This window comes from Watersipora subatra, chromosome 11, assembly GCF_963576615.1.
Source record: "Watersipora subatra chromosome 11, tzWatSuba1.1, whole genome shotgun sequence".
NCBI lineage: Eukaryota > Metazoa > Bryozoa > Gymnolaemata > Cheilostomatida > Watersiporidae > Watersipora > Watersipora subatra.
Window position 1 is genome coordinate 36,124,794 of NC_088718.1, and position 18,242 is coordinate 36,143,035.

At 34.2% G+C, this 18,242-nt stretch overlaps 2 protein-coding genes across 5 annotated transcripts in view; both read left to right on the forward strand.

Moving 5' to 3' along the window:
* Window positions 1-4,083, forward strand: part of LOC137408415 (gastrin-releasing peptide receptor-like) — a 54,119-nt gene extending 50,036 nt beyond the window's left edge. For all 4 annotated transcript variants that reach the window (XM_068094939.1, XM_068094941.1, XM_068094938.1 and 1 more), the window contains 2 exons: window positions 2,305-2,518; window positions 3,307-4,083. In XM_068094939.1, coding sequence (XP_067951040.1) covers window positions 2,305-2,518; window positions 3,307-3,572 — 480 coding nt within the window. In that variant the 3' untranslated portion in view covers window positions 3,573-4,083. The remainder of the gene's footprint in view (window positions 1-2,304; window positions 2,519-3,306) is intronic.
* A 3,836-nt stretch (window positions 4,084-7,919) lies between these two features.
* LOC137408575 (uncharacterized) lies at window positions 7,920-17,644 on the forward strand. The gene is made up of 6 exons (XM_068095156.1): window positions 7,920-8,026; window positions 8,195-8,323; window positions 9,968-10,045; window positions 11,550-11,687; window positions 13,633-13,731; window positions 17,038-17,644. Exons 2-6 carry the CDS (start codon window positions 8,200-8,202, stop codon window positions 17,343-17,345), a joined length of 747 nt encoding a protein of 248 aa, XP_067951257.1. The 5' UTR covers window positions 7,920-8,026; window positions 8,195-8,199; the 3' UTR covers window positions 17,346-17,644.
* Window positions 17,645-18,242: the final 598 nt, after the last annotated feature.

An 18,242-nucleotide genomic window follows, 5' to 3' on the forward strand; every position in this document is an offset into this window, starting at 1 on the left:
ATTTTTTGCTCTGAATTTTTATGCATTTCTTGAGACTAGATTTATGTAAAAAACTTGCATATAAAGTCATTGCACAGATTCATGTGTGCTGCAGCAAAGATTAACTGGATGTGTGCAAGAAGAATTGAGTCGTGAGCCTATATTCACACATTTGGTGAAGCAGCAAAAGACAGGAAGCAACATTTATGAGCAGAAACAGCAAATCACGGACTGCTAGATTGCAGAACAATATGAGAACTGAACTATTTGATTAGACTGCTGCTCTGAAGATGGCAGTGTGCAACAAATACAGCACATCAATGCACAACTAATACAATAGATTAGCAAATGTATGTACAAAAGCTAGCAATACAAAGCAGTGAAGCATTTGCAGAAACTAAATAAAATACCATTTGTAAATAAATTTAGCTAGCATGGTAAGGATCAAAACATGACTCGCACAAAGATATTCCAAAATTGCCTCCGCTGCCAGTGCAATCAGCTTGCTCATCGACAATGTATACAGACAATTGGTGCACATAGCCAGAGACAGCAATGGAAAGCAAATAACATAATTCCAAATTTAGATCTTTTAGATGGAATATGCTGTCTGAAGTTGAGCCAGCCTTTCTATGCCAGCAAGCTTTCATCTACAAATATAAATTTATCAGATAGAAAAACAGGATAGAACCAGTCGCATGTCATGGCAAAAACATTTTTTAATTTGAACAATTTATTGCCAGCAGGGTCTTCAAAATTGTCAATAAAGTGTAAACTTGCTCCTAATTTTCTTTCAATTTATAAACTGATTAAAAATCAGCGTAGATAATAAAAGAATGTGGACCAGTAAGGCAATAGAGTAGGCTTTTTGAAAATACCTATATGCAAAACTAAACAAGCAACTCGCCAAATATTTATCATCAACAGGCTCCGAAGCATCGCAATGTTTTTGAAGGCCATATTTATTCGTTTCGTTAAATAAAACATTTATCATGGCCGATGTTTAAAAAGCTTTGAATAATAAAAAAACTTACCTGTTTAACAATTCAAACTTATACTCCTGCCAGGCTGTCAGCAAAATGTAATTCTTTTGGTTTTAAATCAGCTCCTCTCTGAAATCCGTCATGACTCCCTCCTTCAACGCCGGCCGTTTCACTCTCACTTTCGTACTCCGATTCACTCTGTCGAATTTCTTTTTCACTTTCATCTTCTTCTTCATATTCTTCTGCACTGAAATCCTCTGCTTCACTTTCATACCAGTCGAGATCTTCCTGTAAACGAATCTTTTTAGCAGCGCTTGAAATATCGCGTCCGTTCATGATGATAAGCTTTCCAAAAAGAACGATCAACTTTTAGCAACGTGTTCTTTTTGCACATGCGTATAATGGACTCATTACTGCCTCAAAATAGTAGTGTGATATCTTTTAAAACTCCTAAAAATATTAATTAAAAATTTTAGTGCCGTTTTTAAAATAAATAAATGAATTTAAAAAATACGTATCGAAGACTCAGATCTGACGGGCAATTACGGGTTTGGTACGCTGAGACTGCGCTCTCAGCCCGTAAGATTACGGGAACGGGAGTCAAAAGGTTAAGCAGCTATCGCTATACATCTTAGAGTTTGACGAATTTCAGCAAATGGGATAATTTTGAAATGTGTAGACAGAGTTTGTCAGTCAAGGCCAATTTACACATCACAACAATGTAGTGATGTCCTGTGTAATATGACATCACCACATTATTGTGACATCACACTGTTACAAGTGACTACCTGTGTAACACTGTAACAATGTCATGAGATTGTTATTGTTGTTTTATCAATGATTTGCAAGCAGAAACATGAATAATTACAAAATTATGTTGTGATTGGCTGATTCATTTAACACAATAACACACAAGGTTATTTGTACTTGATAAAATTGCCCGTGCAAACTGTAGATATTCAAGAAGGTATGACTAAACAAACATGTGCATTTTATCAAGTTACTGTAAAATTATAGCTTGGAAATTATTAGTTTAGTTTAAGATATTATTTATTATTAATTTAAAATCATAGTATGAAATTTATTAGCTTCGTCGCATAATATATTACCAGACACAGTGCCATATGTCATTAATTGCCCAACTTTAGGTAAAAATGGGTTCTCATGCAATTTCAAATATTTTAGAAGAATGATTTTTCCAATTTAAGAGCTCATATTGCTTAAGAAATAGGACTTACTCATGATTGGGTAATTCAACTGTAAGCTGCATGATTTTTTCATTTTCCTAAAAAGTAAATGTGCAATGGGAGAGTAACATATTTATTTTGATGTCATGACGTAGGTAAGAAGTTTGCAAGGAATTCCGGGTGAAGCTCCTCAATGCTTGTTACAACGAAAGGAGAGTATCAACCAACGGAAGAAACTAGCAAAGGTTGTTGTAACGCTGGTGATATTATTTTTCCTCTGCTGGCTGCCGCGTACCATCTTTGTTCTTCTAACATTCCATGGAAAAGCTGGCAAGGAGATGACAGTATTTCACTATGTTTTTAGAATAGGTGAGTAGCGAGACAATATCAAAACGATTGTGAGGGATTGTGGTGCCTAGAGCTAGCTCTTACTGTATCTGTCCTTGACATTATCAAATTGATAATGCTTACTGAAAGAGCAGCCATGGCCTATTGCCCAATGGTCTAAAACGCTTGACCTGCATTAGCAGGCTAAGGTTGAAACTCTGAAAAAACCTCAAGGAGTAAGCGAAATAGCATCTAATTGCTTTCCACAACTGGACATGTCTTAAATCCTCAAGGTTTCCTTGTCACGGGGCTCAAGGCCAGAAAAGATGACAGAGCCATTGTTTGTACAACAACGCCATTAAAAACATGCACAGCCTCTATTTGCAGTAAGCTAAGCAAAAACCTGTTGACGCATTCAGCGAGATAAATGAGCAGTTTTTTAATAGATTTGCTTCTTTTTCAGCAAAGTTTGATTGCATATTAAGGGACAGTTTTTTTGATTTTTGTGTTTAGCTCCGTAGGCATGCCTAACCAAAAAGCCACCCCATCTCTGACAAGCCTTTAAACAGATGAGCTTATGTCACATCTGTTTCCATCTGTAATAAATTTAATGAAATTTTATTGATGTTAGCAGTATATTTTACAGTTGAACTTCATTATATTGATTATTTACAAAACTTTTTTTTAATGATTAACAATATTATTACTATCAATTTAGTTTTTAAAATAGGACTGGCAGTAAATTTCACAGTCATACAGTATTGGAAACCCCGAGTTCCCAAAGTCTGGTTAAAAGAATCATCAGCTAAATATGCTTTGTTTCATTTCAGTGGCGTATTGTCTGATGTTCCTCAACTCCTGCGTGAACCCTATTGCCTTATACTTCTTGAGCAAGTCATTCAGGAAACACTACTGGCAGCAGCTGTGCTGCCTCAATGGAATGAAACCTTTGAGTGAAACTGAACTGTCAACAAAACATTCTAACACAGGGGGATCAAAAGTATCGATGAAACTGACTCGCTCTCGAAACCGGAGACACTATAAACCGGATCAACCAAATGGATCTGTTACAGAACTCGCGCAACTAGAGCCATGAATTGATAAAAAATTTATTTTAAATTTTATTAAACTGAAAGTGAAAAAGTCTTGTTATTTTTATAATTAGAATTTTGACAGCTGTGTTTAAATATGTTGTACGATGATGCAGCAGAAAACCTGCTAACAGTTTTAAAAGACAGACATTGGCTGTTGTGACAGCAACAGAAATGACACTAACAAATATATACGTGTCTTTAGATATACGTGTCTTTAGTCATTCAACCGTCTGCTTTAATTCGGTTGGATAAGTGTAATATTTTCAATCAGTAGTCTAGCAAACCAAGAGATTTTGTGCATTCTAATACTTGGATTACCTGAGCTTTAACTTTCCCAGACCCTGACGTCATCACTGTCATAGTCAAGTTTGGATCACAACTATTTTGCTAGACTTTTAATAATTTTTTTTATAGAGGCATGTTCTATTGTCTGGTTCAACCGCAATCATTTTCACCTATTTTTATAATATATATATGTTATGTAATTTTGTCAATATAAATTTTTGTATTATACATGCGTGTAAGGAAATGTTATAAACTAGGATAATCTGAGTCGACTCAGCAGGAATTCAGCAAACAGATATAGTGTTGTCTTCTCATGGAGACTAAAATTTAGGCCTCTAAAGATCTTATTTGCTGTGCGACTAGGTTTCACGCCGCAGGATGTAAACAAATCAGTGTGACATTAAAATAACATTGCGCTTTAATTCTTTAAATAAAAAACTTTATTCTTCATGATCAGGTTAAACATCACTTATCAGTTGCAGGTGAATTTTCAATAAATTTTGAATTTGGCTCGTGATTTTAAACCACTATTTAATTTTAGCCTGTGAACTTGAGTTTGACACTCCTGAGGTAGTGGAGTTTTAAAAAAACCAACTGAGTTTCTCCACTTGCTCTACAAAAAAAAAAACCACTTGAGTGCGAGACAATAAATATATATTTCCTAAATGTATAATAACACAGTGCAGCCTCAGGGTACGATTTTGATCCGTTCCAGGTTTGGCATCGTATAGGGAAAACATTGTATGTAGGGGTTCAGAAGCCATAGTGATTATATAATGCAAACAATCCCTGGCAAAAATCGTAAAAGCGTTATATACATAGGCCTACTGTACATATTAGAAATTAGAAATAAAATAGCATGCTAACCTTAGTAACTATAGTTACCTACAGTAACATTATTGTATTTACTGTAATTTATTGGTCATGATCTGCATTAAAATTTAAAGCTGCAATGTGCTGTGTAGCGCGCACCAGAGAGAGTTTTTACCTTTAAGACAGAGGTACGTATAACATAAACTTTGAGTTTTGTTTTAAATAAGCTCAGCTTACTAAAAACAAACCTAAAGTTAAGTTTTAGTATGTATTTTATTTTACTGAATTTCAATTTTTTATCTCTAAAATCTTACTACCTATTAGTTTCCAATTTTATTTTTAACATAATTTTAGCTGGTCTCATTAAAACCCTTTTCACCTTAATTTGGCAAGAAAGCCTGAACGATGCTGTTTTCGTAAAGAAGTGGGTTAGCGGGTTAAGAGAAGTTGTCTGATGACTGAACACTTTTTGAAGGGATCACAACTCTAATTTTGCTACTGGTTTTGAAGGGAAAATATTACCGCTTCACACACAAGAATTGCTGATCTAAGACAAATCGGTCATTGTGTCTCTTTCAGGCGTTGTGAAAATATTTTCGGCAAAAAATTGCTGTGTCTTTGTTCTTTTGACGTACGTAATCAGCACACTGGCTACCACTTTTGAACTCTGGCAAAACTTTTGTTGAATTTGTACAGCAAAATAAGATTTATATGGGGAGATGAAAAAATCATCATTTTCTACTTCGCAAAGTAAAAAAATTGTATACCAGGGCAATCGTATCCTTAGCATGCACTGTATAGTCGAGAGTGCGCATACAATCGACTGTATAGAATGAGACTTCCAGGTGTTCCGATTTTGATCGCTTCTGCGGTGCCTTATGTACTCTTTGTTCGAATTTGACTCTGCCTCTCGGTAGCATGGTCAACTTGCCAGTCAACATTCACCAACCGGAGTATCACCAGGAGGCGTGTCATCTGCTGAACCAGTCCTTGCGTTGGTTGCATCAGGGCCGACTTTTCCCTGGCAGCTGGCTTTAGCCTCGGCAATCGTTCAGTACAGAATCAAATTTTATAGACATGCATTATAGATTAACTTTACAGACATGCATTATAGATTAACTTTATAGACATGCATTATAGATCAACTTTATAGACATGCATTATAGATTAAATGTTTATTTTGAAATTAAAAACAAAAATTTAAACATTACCATTTTCCTGTAAATCTTTTTGACAAAAAGTCTTTACTCTCAAAACTCCAAGCAGTGCTTAAAAACATTATTTAATATACTTGAAATAAAATTACAACAAACTTGAACCGACTTCAAAAAACTTATTCTGTGTTTTAATGCTATGTAGAGGATAAAAAACTATAAAGCTATCTATGAGTTTAAGATGCTGTATAGGCTAAATATTTTGTATGCTATTGCAAGCTTATGTTTAGCAAACATGCGTAAATGGAATCTCTGCCCAAAATGTTCATAAGAACTCAAGTTCCATAAACCTTTCTCGTTAAGTATAGATAATAACAACCGGCTGTTAGTCAATAATCACAAATATAGGCTAAGAAAACATGAGTATATAAGACCAACTGATGAACCGAGCAAAATGTTGAACAAGCTTCAGTCTTCTACGCAAGTTTTTACCACGTTCATGGCAGATAAAGAACTGGATAAAGAAAGATTTTTTGACAATCTTTCAGTTGACTCTTTTTGGCATTGCAACACAATTATGCAGATAGTAAGTCTCTGTGCTTCGTGTGCACACTTCAAGATCTCTCACATCACTCTAGCTTGCCATAGTACTAGCAATAATAAAAGTACAATGATGTACTTGAGGCATTGTTAAAGGTTTACTTGAACCAGAATTCACATTACAGTTATTTGGTATCAAAAGATTCACCATCTCTTACTCTGCTGTGTTGTAGGTGCAATATGTGGAAATGTGATTACAAGCTCTTAAAAGCGCAAAAGCTAACAGTTAATCGCTGCCATCACGAAACCGCCGTAGATTGGAATCCATCTCCAAAACAGCTCAAATGTGACGTAGTTGAACATGATGTGCTTCTGCTTACACTTTCATGCAAACTCATTCGTTGAAATATTTTTTACAAATAAACTTCATGCATTCAATAAAACCATGTATATTGTCTTTACGCGTCTATTTCATTATCATTGTAATACTGTCACTTTGAGCACTGATATCTCAAAACCTAGCTTAAAAATCAGTTTAATTGTTTAACCTTAGCTCAAAGGAGTGCATATCCTCTGAGAAACATGACAGCCTGTTGGTCACCTGTGATAGTCGACAAATACTGCAGAAATTGTTCACGCTATTTGGTGGGAAGTATGGGTCACATGGTTAGAGTATGACTAGATGATTAGACCAGATAGAAATGAAACTGTAAAGTAGCGATCATCTATATTTGATACTGGCTTTTCGATAGAATCCGAAGTGTTTGTCATAAACTGGTGTGGCAAATTGTTTTATAATGAGCCTTTTATTGGTCTTTCATTTCACGTAATAGCATCACGTGTCAAAAAAATAACTGTGTCGAGTTGAATATGTCATCAAAATAAGAGATTCCAACCTATGACTGTTTTTTCAACTGTTCATTTTTGAGCTTTCAAGTGCTTGTAATCACATTTCCACATATTTTCCGCCTACAACACAGCACAGTAAGACATGGTGAACCTTTTGATACCAAATAACTGTAATGTAAATTTTGTTGCAAGTCAACCTTTAGGTGATGTTTTAGCCAAATTCAATGAAAAGTATATGAGAAAACTTTAAACATTTGGGGAACAGTTGCAAAACTATCAAATATTAGTTTTCAGATTAAAATGTATGTTATATTTTGTATATGCTATTTTTCAAATTGTAGCATAACTATTGGACCTCACAAGTATTACTTACTGTGGATCAATGGGCTTTTGCAAAGCAAAATCCGATTCGAAGCTTGATATACGTGTAGAATATTTAGAGGAAGCTATGAAATAGACTTGCAAAGGTTTAGCCTAAACCTTTGCGCATCTGTTTTATTACCTATTTATGGTAATTTGCATAGTTTTAACTACAGTAGGACATTAATCAAAAGGAATTCACTTCTAGGAAACCGCAAATTTGTGCTTAGATTTGCAGCTCCTTGCGTATCACCGTGGTAACGCATGATGAAGGCTGAAAACCATTAATGAGATGATAAGATTTGTGGTGGATGCAAAGCAAATCTTACTCACGCATAACTTGATATATAATAACATTGAGCTGAAGTGGAAACCTTTAGAGTATATATGTACCATACAGTCTTGTTGTGAGGACCATTAGCTTGTGATACTCGAGGAACACAGACCATCTGTTGGTAAGTACCGATCTTCCAGTTTGTTTTTAATGAGTAAAATGTTTCTATAAGACAACTGAAACACTAGCAAACAATTGTTATAAAACTGTTTTAGAGTGTGCTACATTAAAAAAGTTTGCATAAGAAAGCTATAGTTACATTCTGTAATACTATGTAAATGTTTTTTAGCTAAAATGACATCATCAACTTTGGTTATCCTTTTGGGGTTACTCTGTTTATTGAGAGTGACAGTGGCTCAAAGTACTTGTAACTACGGTGAGCTCCTCAAACAGCTACAGAGAAATGTCATCTCACTTGGTAAGTCATTTCAGCATATCCTTCTAGTTTACTCCTAGTTATGCATATCAATTTGAAGAGAATATGTTGTTTTTGCTGTCTCACTCATGTTCATAGCTATACAGATACAAAATGAAAAAATAAAACAATCCTAATCAATTGTTTCTTTTAATATCATTCTTTAAGAAATTTTCAAACCGTGAGTTTTAACTAGTTTAATGTTATTTTCCCCTCCCCTCATGATAGCGGTATAGCAATAATCAATCAATTAATGTATTAACATAGATAAATAGATAATATGTGTGCCTGCACAATAGTCTTTTGACTGGCATTTTTTAGATAGAAAAATCAGCTAATGGCATAGTCAAATCTTTCTTGACGAATTGATATGTAACCTTTGTCAATCATTCAGGAACTGCTGTTAGCTTATTGTCTTTGTCATAAGGAAGCTGTCACTGCTGTCAGCAAGTCTTTGCCATTGCCATCAGACTTGGCTGTGCTGTTAGACACTAAACGTTGTCAACCTTTTTGCTAGCTATGGTCAAAAGTAGTTAGGTGATTTTAAGAAGTTTGATATGCGAGAGTTGTCCTCTCACAAGAGATATTAACAAATATAAAAGAATAGTAGCCAAAACATAACTAATATAGCAGTTTTTATTTTTTTAGGGTTTATAAAGAACGGTATCCTCGTAAATTGATAATATCTCTGCTAAATATCTTTGGTTATTTAAAATTACTTTTACTGTTCGCGACTTTCAGATGATTACAATTAATTTTGTTATGAAGTAGAATTTGATTTTATAATGCTACCTATCATTAGCCCATAACACACAAAAAACTTTGTCACTTTTCAAACAATTGTGCTGTAAGAAAACCGTGAGTTCAAATGACACAGTTAAAAATCGATGTCTTTGATTGGTTATTAAGTGAACTTAAGCTTAAAAAACGCTCTAATATTTGATCAGAGTTAAAGTATGTAGACCGTTCAGCTATACTCTTATCTATTTTATTGATGGTAAAGTATACGCAGTATACGCGTATATACCTCCAATGATCCAAACTATTTCTAAAAGCAACCTGAAAACACAGCAATCTATATACATATATGTATATATTTTTCAAAATTTGTCTGTGTTGCTCTGTCCGTGTTTGTTCAGCTAAAGATATTGAAACCTTGGAATGAAGATTCCATATCTCAGAAGATTTGATGTTAAATCTTCCTGTTCACAAGACCACTCCCTTACCAATTAAGCCACATGAGCTTGATAGATTTATTAGGCGATATTCATCTTTATATGAGTGCAAATACGCTACCGCTCTCCATTATGACTCAACGTCATGGAGAGCGGTAGCTTAATTTTATGCGTGTTCAATCGTGAGAGCAAATAGTTAGCTCTTATTAGTAAGCTTACTCAAACTATCTATTGGCAATGTGCCAGGCTAATAGCAAGTGGCAGGCAACTACACTACCTCTCATCGTTTATAAGCTGATTTTTAATACCGGGCATTCTTTTAGTTTATATTAAAAATGCTTTACAGTTAAGATTTCAAAAAACTACTAGTGGTATAACGATAAACATATTTTGAACTGGATTCCTTGCTATTAGTGTTTTACCACTCACTGTACACTGAAACTTGTATAAAATTGTGTTTAAAATTTTTTAGAAGAATACACAAGACTCTACAGTGATTGTATTCGTTCCTATCCATCTCCAAATGGCTTTCAGCCTTCATGCGAATACGGTAAGATATGTCCTTGAAAACATAACTCATAGACTATTAGAGCGTGAAACGACCTTGATTCTCTAAAACCCTCTTGCTTCAAAAATTTCAATATATTTCTGCATGGAAAGTTGCACATCTAAACCTCTGCATAAAAATTTCATAGGGGAATGCGGGATGAAATATTCCCATGAGACTGCAATGTAAGGGTTTAGTTTGTTCTGTATGCTAAAGACCGACATCACCTTTTTTGTTAATATTGCAGATAATTATGTAAAACTATTGAGTTATATAGAAGAAATATACAAAACTAAATTAGTGAATCAACACTAAAAAGCCTGTTTAATGCCAATTTACATAAAAGACATGTGAATGAAAATAGAGTATTGGTGATGCAGACAATTGACTGAGTAAGTAAAAGTGTGGTAGAGACAAACAGTGCATTTTATAACTTAAATTAACTGTTATTATAAATAAAATCCTTTTTAAGTTTTTTCTTTTTTTCACTTTGCAAATCTTCTTTTTCCCATTGCATTTACTTGCTTCTTAAGCTGAAATCACTTCCAGTGTTGAGTAAAATATATGTAAATATTTTAGATGTTATGTTAAAAAGTGGTGAGTTAAGGTAATCGTAAGTACGAAGGTGTTACGTAAGCTAAGATTGAAGTCTACTAAATGTAGAGTCATTTATTTTACTCCAGCACCGTCAAATTAGATAGCTGTCCCTCTCTGAGTTTCCTTGAGTTCTCATATCTTAAATATTTGAATATGCTTTCAACTTGCAGTAAAATCTTAGTATGAGAGAACACAGCTTTGACCATTAAGTATACTTTATGGTGAATCACTAGTTTATTTGTACATGTATTTTTTCATAATGCGCTTCAATGATTAATATATTCAAAAGCCCTACTGTCAGTGAGAGTTATTACTATTAATTTGCTAACGATTTTATCTATATAAAAATCTCAGTGGTTGTCTCTTTGACTTTGTGTAAGCACTGTGTCCAGTTGGAGCAATGAAAATCCAACAATGCAAAATCCGCATAGCGCTGGATTTGATCTCGAGACCTACAGAGCTAGAGGCGGCGAACCTAACCATTTAGCTACATGGAATGCAGTTAATCTGTATGGCAGATAGTCATTACATTGCTTAAGATACTCACCCTTAAAGTGCTTGGTTGAGTTGGTCACTAGCACTGTTGACAAATACGTACTGATTGGTAACTTGGCCCAAATCTTTACCAAATTGCTTTAGTAAAGATTTTAGCAAAGATCTACCTTTCCAGGAAAGTTACTCAAATTCATTAAGTAATTATTTTATTCCTTGTGCCTAACGCCTGGCTTTTGCCTCATTTATTGTATAGCTCAAATAATTTTTACTGTCTTGAAGCAAACAAAAACATTGAATTCACCTAAACAAACATTTTATATTTTATACTAACATGTTTACTGTGCCATATTTACTGCTATACCTATGCACCTCTTCTTTATCATAATTATTATACAATTGAAGTCTATTCATACAGATGTTCCTGTAACCAAAGCTCTCGTAAAGTTTGACAACAGTGGAATGTTCCCAGCAGCTGATGGCACGATGCATCCATTCCGTGTGCGAGGAGTTGTCACTCTTACACAAATTGACAATGAAAACACTAGAATTCACGGTAAGATTGATTACTTATGTCGTCTTTATCTGACTTTGTCAAATCATCTATACTCTGTTTTGTTAGAATTACTTCCTGCAAATGCTGATATGCATTTAAAACCTCATTGCAAATAAAACTTCAACAAACTTTGCTTTAGCTAAAAGCGCTAAACTTTAAATTACCTATAGAGTATTTTTGCATGAAAGCTATTTGTTGACTTTTGACAAAGTTTTACAGATTTACTTCAAAGAACTGAAACATTTTTGAGGTTCTTTTGCAAAAATAAGCAGACAAAAAGAGGCAGAGCATATAGATAAAGTTATTATTGTTTTTGGCCTAAGCTTGAAGAGGGATTTATAACGCTGTCAGTCGTAATTATAAAAATACATGTAAAAGACTTTTCTATGTGATTGTCGAATGTTTAGACTGCATGTGCATATGAAAAAATGATGTCTGTTAAAATAGGTTATGAAACACAAGCAATCATTTATGTTCACATTTAGGTAATATTTGATATCTCTTCCTTGAGTGGTAAATTAAACAACAGCAATGCAAAAGGTAATCGAAATTGTTATACTGAAAAGATCAAAGCAGTTTTAAACTTGTTGTACAATGACCAGGTGTTACTAAAACATAAGTGTTGTACATGCAGCTTACAAAAATAAAAACATCATAAATTCTTAAAGAATATTTATCTACATATGTCTAAAGGTTTTGTAAAGCCTCATGCTATTTCAAGTTAAAAAACAAAAATATTTGATTAAACATTATATAGTGGCAAAGAAAAGCAAATGAACATAATTTAAAAATACTTTAAATGTTGCATATATGTACTTTTAAGAAGGTTTGTTAAATATTTTTGTAAAACCTTGGAACCTTTTTATTTTACACTGATGCAACAGTTAGTTTCACCATTGTTTGTGTAGATTTATAAAACAATATACCCTAAATTTTCATTTATATTTCTGTTATCAATGTATTTACCTACAGAATCTAGCTTTATAAACAGGATCTAGCTGTGTCAAGTATTTCATAACAGAGTGTTGACATCATCATGGAAAATTTTTTATTGGTTACATAACCAGATAAACCAAGTATTTCCTTTGCGTACATCAGCATTTTTATCATGGTAAGTTATGCAAAAACTAAAAGTAATCTCATTTCAAAATACTACAAGGCAACAATTTCCTAAAAGCGCTGATTAGAATCGCAGCATATTCAATGACCTTGGATCACTCCCAATCTTTAATCCTATTATGAAGTGTGACAGTATGCACACACTAAAAGGTTTGAAAGTATTACAACAGAACATTTCTTTAGTTGTAGCAATTAGAATCGCAAAATATTTATGGAAATTTGAGATTTGCTAGGCCTTAGCCTTAATACAGAGCTTGAGATATTGCAATCCTTTAAATGCTTTCAAGGAATTATAATAAGTTGCTAGTATTTTATTACCATTATATGTCTTTAAAGAAAGCTCTGTTTTCGTAATTTGGCTGACTTGCTAGTTTGTGTCATCCGCAAGATAGAAATAGCCAAAACCCGCAAGTCAAGCGAGTTGGGTTACTTGCAAACCTTTATCAAATGTTTCATACTTGCGAAATGTGGAAGCAAAGTTTGCAAATGATGCTCAATGAATTGTTGCACAAGCTCTTAAATTAAACTTTTTTTCCCACGTTTCATTCATTCTTATTTTGAACGCGTTCTGGTAAGCGATACAGGAATGTGCCGCTAAGGTCGGGTGTTGCAGCGCAATGTTACAGCGCTCTTTTAAGAAAGTAGGCTATACCCACATCAATCAGAAATACTGTGAAAATCTATTGAAACACTTGTCACACGATTGCACAGGTGCACAGTTTCAATTCCCCATCATTCTAGTTTTAGCCGATTTCTCACACTCTGGAGGCATCAAACCTTAGTAATCAATCTTTGCCTTGTTACATAACATCTCTTATTATTACAGCTACTATAACTGGAGCGCACAACTTTGTCTTTGACAATGACCAGTTTTTGCTTCATGTTCATCAAAAAGGAGAGATAACTCCAAGTTGCTCAGCTACGGGTAAGTTAAAAAAACTGATTAAATTAATGTTAATGGCACAAAATATTTTAGAGCTGCTAAACTGAAATGTTGGTAAAATGACCAAATTCTCAGCTGCTTGCAAACTTATTTCTATTGAAAAACTTTCAGAAGATACAACTGAAGATGTGTAACAAATATAGCCTATAAACGTAATTGATCACATGAATAAAGCATTTTTATGAGCAGAAGTTCTTCCTTGTAAACTAAAAACCGAGCATCAGCAACAGCAATATATGTTACCTAAAGGTCCGAAAAACCTTTGACAATTTCAAGAATTCAATATTTTCTTAACACGCTTTAGAAAGTAAAAACTCTAAGTTAAATAAAGCAGAAATTTTCTTGCTAAACACCATCAAAACTGTAGCTCCTATTACATTGTTAGAAAAAGCTAAAGTTAGTTTTCAACATTATGATAGTAACTCACCTAACAATGATTATCATTGGTTGCCATAGCGACAGACATACCAAGTTTGTTTAGTAGAGGTGGTCTCTCACGAGTTGAGCTTGTATAACTGAGATTTGTTTGTCTACATTGATCTAAGAAGATTATCTAACACACCCTGGTACTGACCTATTTACGAAGTGGTCACGTTTGGCTAAATGCTGAAAATTATTTATGGTGTTAAATTCCTTCCATGACTATAAGAGTTATCTAAGATTGAAATTTCAAACCTAGATGGTCCTAACTAGACTGCTAGACATCAAATAAAGGACTGGATGTGGAGTCAAGCTAGTAGCCAAGTAATTAAGTGCTAATTTTATCTGAGCGTTAAGCCGCATGAGATTACCATAATCTTTGCAAACCAATTATGATATTTCAACTGAACAGAATTTGTAACCCTACTAATATTTTAGTTTTACTAAACGCCAATGACAAGTTATTACGGAGTAACATTTATGCATCAAAAACACTACTTTTACTGTGTACGATAAACCTTTAAACATTTTGATCAGTGTAAATAATTTGTTGTGTGTATATTAAAAGCCTTCAGCTATTTTTAAATGATGTATTAAAACATTAAAAATATTTTCTTATATCTGCTAAATAAACAAAAATGTTTTAAATTAAGCGAAGAATACCATTTCATCTAGAAATGGCTCATGATCTTTGCTAAGATATTTTGTTTTCCATATATAAACAATGGTTCACGTATAAAACAGATCTTTTGCCCTCTCTGGTTGCGCCTTGTTTCTGACCATGGTTGACTAACATCTCAAACTATGTTCAATCAGTATAGCATATAAGCAGGGAATAGCCATTCTCTTCAAAATAGTTTTCGCTGCATGTTGAAGCGCATTATTTTGTATGAGCTTTTTTCCAAAAAAAATTGGATTTTGTACTTAATTTATTTTTACTGAGTTTAACTGCAAATAAAAATATTGCATGTGTCGGAGAGCCTATAAACTAGGGAGTAAATAAAATTTACCGCAATGTAATCATTTACATGTGAAAGTGCGAAAAAACCTTGTGTAAGGTAGCTTAATACTTCAAAGATGAATTGAATTTATTATTGTTATTATTATTGCTTATTAAATAAATTGAATTTAACTTACTAACTGCTTCCTAATACTAATCTGAAAATAAACTTTGTTAACTTACTTTTGAGCATTGAAAACTAGCAACAGTTTAAAAAAAATTTTATTATTCAATTTTTATAAGTAAAATAGTTTTAGGTGTTGACATATTTTTCAGTATTTTAGTTTATTTGGAAAATTCTCACAATTGAGCAACTGAAATATTTGTGTGATGATAAAATTGCTGAAGATAATAATATTTAAGAGTATTAATAATAACATAAGAAAAGGGATGCTAGGGGATCATATTTTGATAACCGAACTGCTTCTCCCCACCTAACACATTTCCCATAATTTATCTAATAAATTTTTTCTACTTACTTTACACTGAGTTGCTCAAGATTTCACTTACTTGACTTGTTCCCTATGTTACTTAACACTTAACACTTAACACTTAACACTTAACACTTAACATGATTTATTAACTTCTTAACCAAATAACTCTTCAACTAAATACCATCTGGAACACTCACTTAAATGTATATTATCCATCATATCAAATCTGTCACCTGCAAAATCTTTCACCTAACTAATCTATTGGTTAACGGATCTTTCGCTTGCCTAATCTGTTATCTGTCAAATTTCTCACCTTCCTAATCTGTCACCTACCTGAGCTAACAATTTTCAAATCTGTCACCTATCTAGCCTGTCACCTGGGGTATTTAAAATCTTAGAGTAATTGATTTATTTTCACCTGGGTCAATTGAAGGACCCGATTTTGTATTCAATTGTTATTGGATGTCTAGCAATATGCTAATTTAATTCTTAGTAAAACATGCACATTTATTCAATGCATTTGATGTTCTCACAATTAGACAGGCATATTCATAAATTCTGGCTAAACTATAAGCCATAAGCTAGTATGAACTATTTTAAGCGAATAGCTGGGTTGTATGTGCCAAAACTTTGGCTGATACATAGGTCATCTTGCTGCTTGAACCCGATATGACAGTGTATCCAGATGACCAATGAACTAACATATTCTAGAGCTAGTTTAAAATTATAGTTGGCATTGCAGCCAGTCAATTGAAAAAAATTTTTTTTGGTTGGCCTGGTCTCCTAATCTTATAAATTTGATATCTTGCCGACTACTACGCCCACTTTAATATTTCTTACGCATATCCTCCAAAGGGAAGTTTGACAAAATGTTGAAAAAATAGCCATCATTGAAATGAGTACTTAGTAAGTAATAATTTATCATAAGCCATTCAATAAACCTGTTGTTAGCATCTCCACGTCACTTTCAATGCATTTGACCAACACTAATCGTTCTAGTCAAAGCTTGTTACCAAATCCAAAATAAAGCTTCCCTAATAAACCAAAGGCATTTGTTATAAATCAACTGTTTGGCTATTGTAACCTCAAAACTTAAGATATTTATATATATTTAGGGCCATGACTTTTCATGAAGTACCATAAACACCATTGTTGGTTCACGGGACTGCGACAAAGAGTATGGGAGAGTAAATGAAACCATACTTTACTTAGTTACAGTCTGCATGGTTACTCGGCTACCATGGTTTAATCAAAATAAAGAGAGGCTACTGTATTCTTGTAAATCAAGAGACAGATGTGAATAGGTTGTAAAGGCTTCATGTGTATTAATCATTTACCTCCTACACATAAAGAATTCAAACGCACCATAAACCAGCCCTATAACTACGTGTGCTCTAAGAAGAACGCTAGCCTTACAGCAAGTCTTTTTTTTAGGGAGCCACTACAACCCGTGTGGAAAGGAGCACAGTGATGACCCTAGAGTAAAAGAAAGGCACGTTGGAGATGTGGCTAAAGTTACGATTCCTCCACAAATCACTTCTGAGCAAGACGTGCTAACAATATCGACCATCGACACCCAAGTTAAGCTTACCGGTCCACTGAGTGTGCTTGGAAGAGCAATTACTGTGCATGCCGGAACAAGTGAGACGAGAGTTGGCTGCGGTACAATAGCTGTTGCGGATTGGGATGGCTTTTCTCACCCAGACAGTACTTATGATCCTACTAATCCATTTTGGGCGTAGTCTACCGTATTAAGCATCGGCTGATTACGGAAATGGTACAATTAGCCTAGGTGATAGTAGTTCTTATTCAAGCAGTTGACTGATAATAAACATTAATAATGTAGTAAAACTTATTACAGGTATTTGTTTTTATATTATTTTGGCTATTGATTTAGTATTTTGTACTTTTGCTACTCTTCAGTTTTAATCAATGATTAATAAATATGATCTTAAATTGATGATGAAGCTGATTATGTTTTGAAGTAGCGTGATTTGCTAAGCTCTAACCAAAATGATCATGAATAAAACCTTTCAAACTAGTTTGCACATCAAAATTGTGTGGTATCCAGTTTCTCTCTCTTTCTTCTTTTTCTCTTTATCTCTTTCTTTTTCTCTCTCTTTCTTTTTTTCTCTTTCTCTCCTTTTCTCTTTTTTTTTCTCTATTTTGGTTTCTCTCTTTCTCTCTCCCTCTCTCCCTCTCTCCCTCCCTCTCTCCCTCTCTCCCTCTCTCCCTCTCTCCCTCTCTCCCTCTCTCCCTCTCTCCCTCTCTCCCTCTCTCCCTCTCTCCCTCTCTCCCTCTCTCCCTCTCTCCCTCTCTCCCTCTCTCCCTCTCTCCCTCTCTCCCTCTTTCCCTCTTTCCCTCTTTCCCTCTTTCCCTCTTTCCCTCTTTCCCTCTTTCCCTCTTTCCCTCTTTCCCTCTTTCCCTCTTTCCCTCTTTCCCTCTTTCCCTCTTCCCTCTCTCCCTCTCTCCCTCTCTCCCTCTCTCCATCTCTCCCTCTCTCCCTCTCTCCATCTCTCCCTCTCTCCCTCTCTCCCTCTCTCCCTCTCTCCATCTTTCCCTCTCTCTCTCTCTCTCCCTCTCTCTCTCCTTCTTTCACTTTCTCTCTCTTTTGAAATAAATTCCATGTTATTTTAAAA

Bases quoted from the DNA above. Each gene is read 5' to 3' on its own strand.
- LOC137408575 (XM_068095156.1), top strand. From the start codon at position 8,200: ATGACATCATCAACTTTGGTTATCCTTTTGGGGTTACTCTGTTTATTG. The intron at 8,324-9,967 runs GTAAGTCATTTC...AAAATTTTTTAG, and splicing joins GAGAAATGTCATCTCACTTG to AAGAATACACAAGACTCTAC. The intron at 13,732-17,037 runs GTAAGTTAAAAA...TCTTTTTTTTAG, and splicing joins TCCAAGTTGCTCAGCTACGG to GGAGCCACTACAACCCGTGT.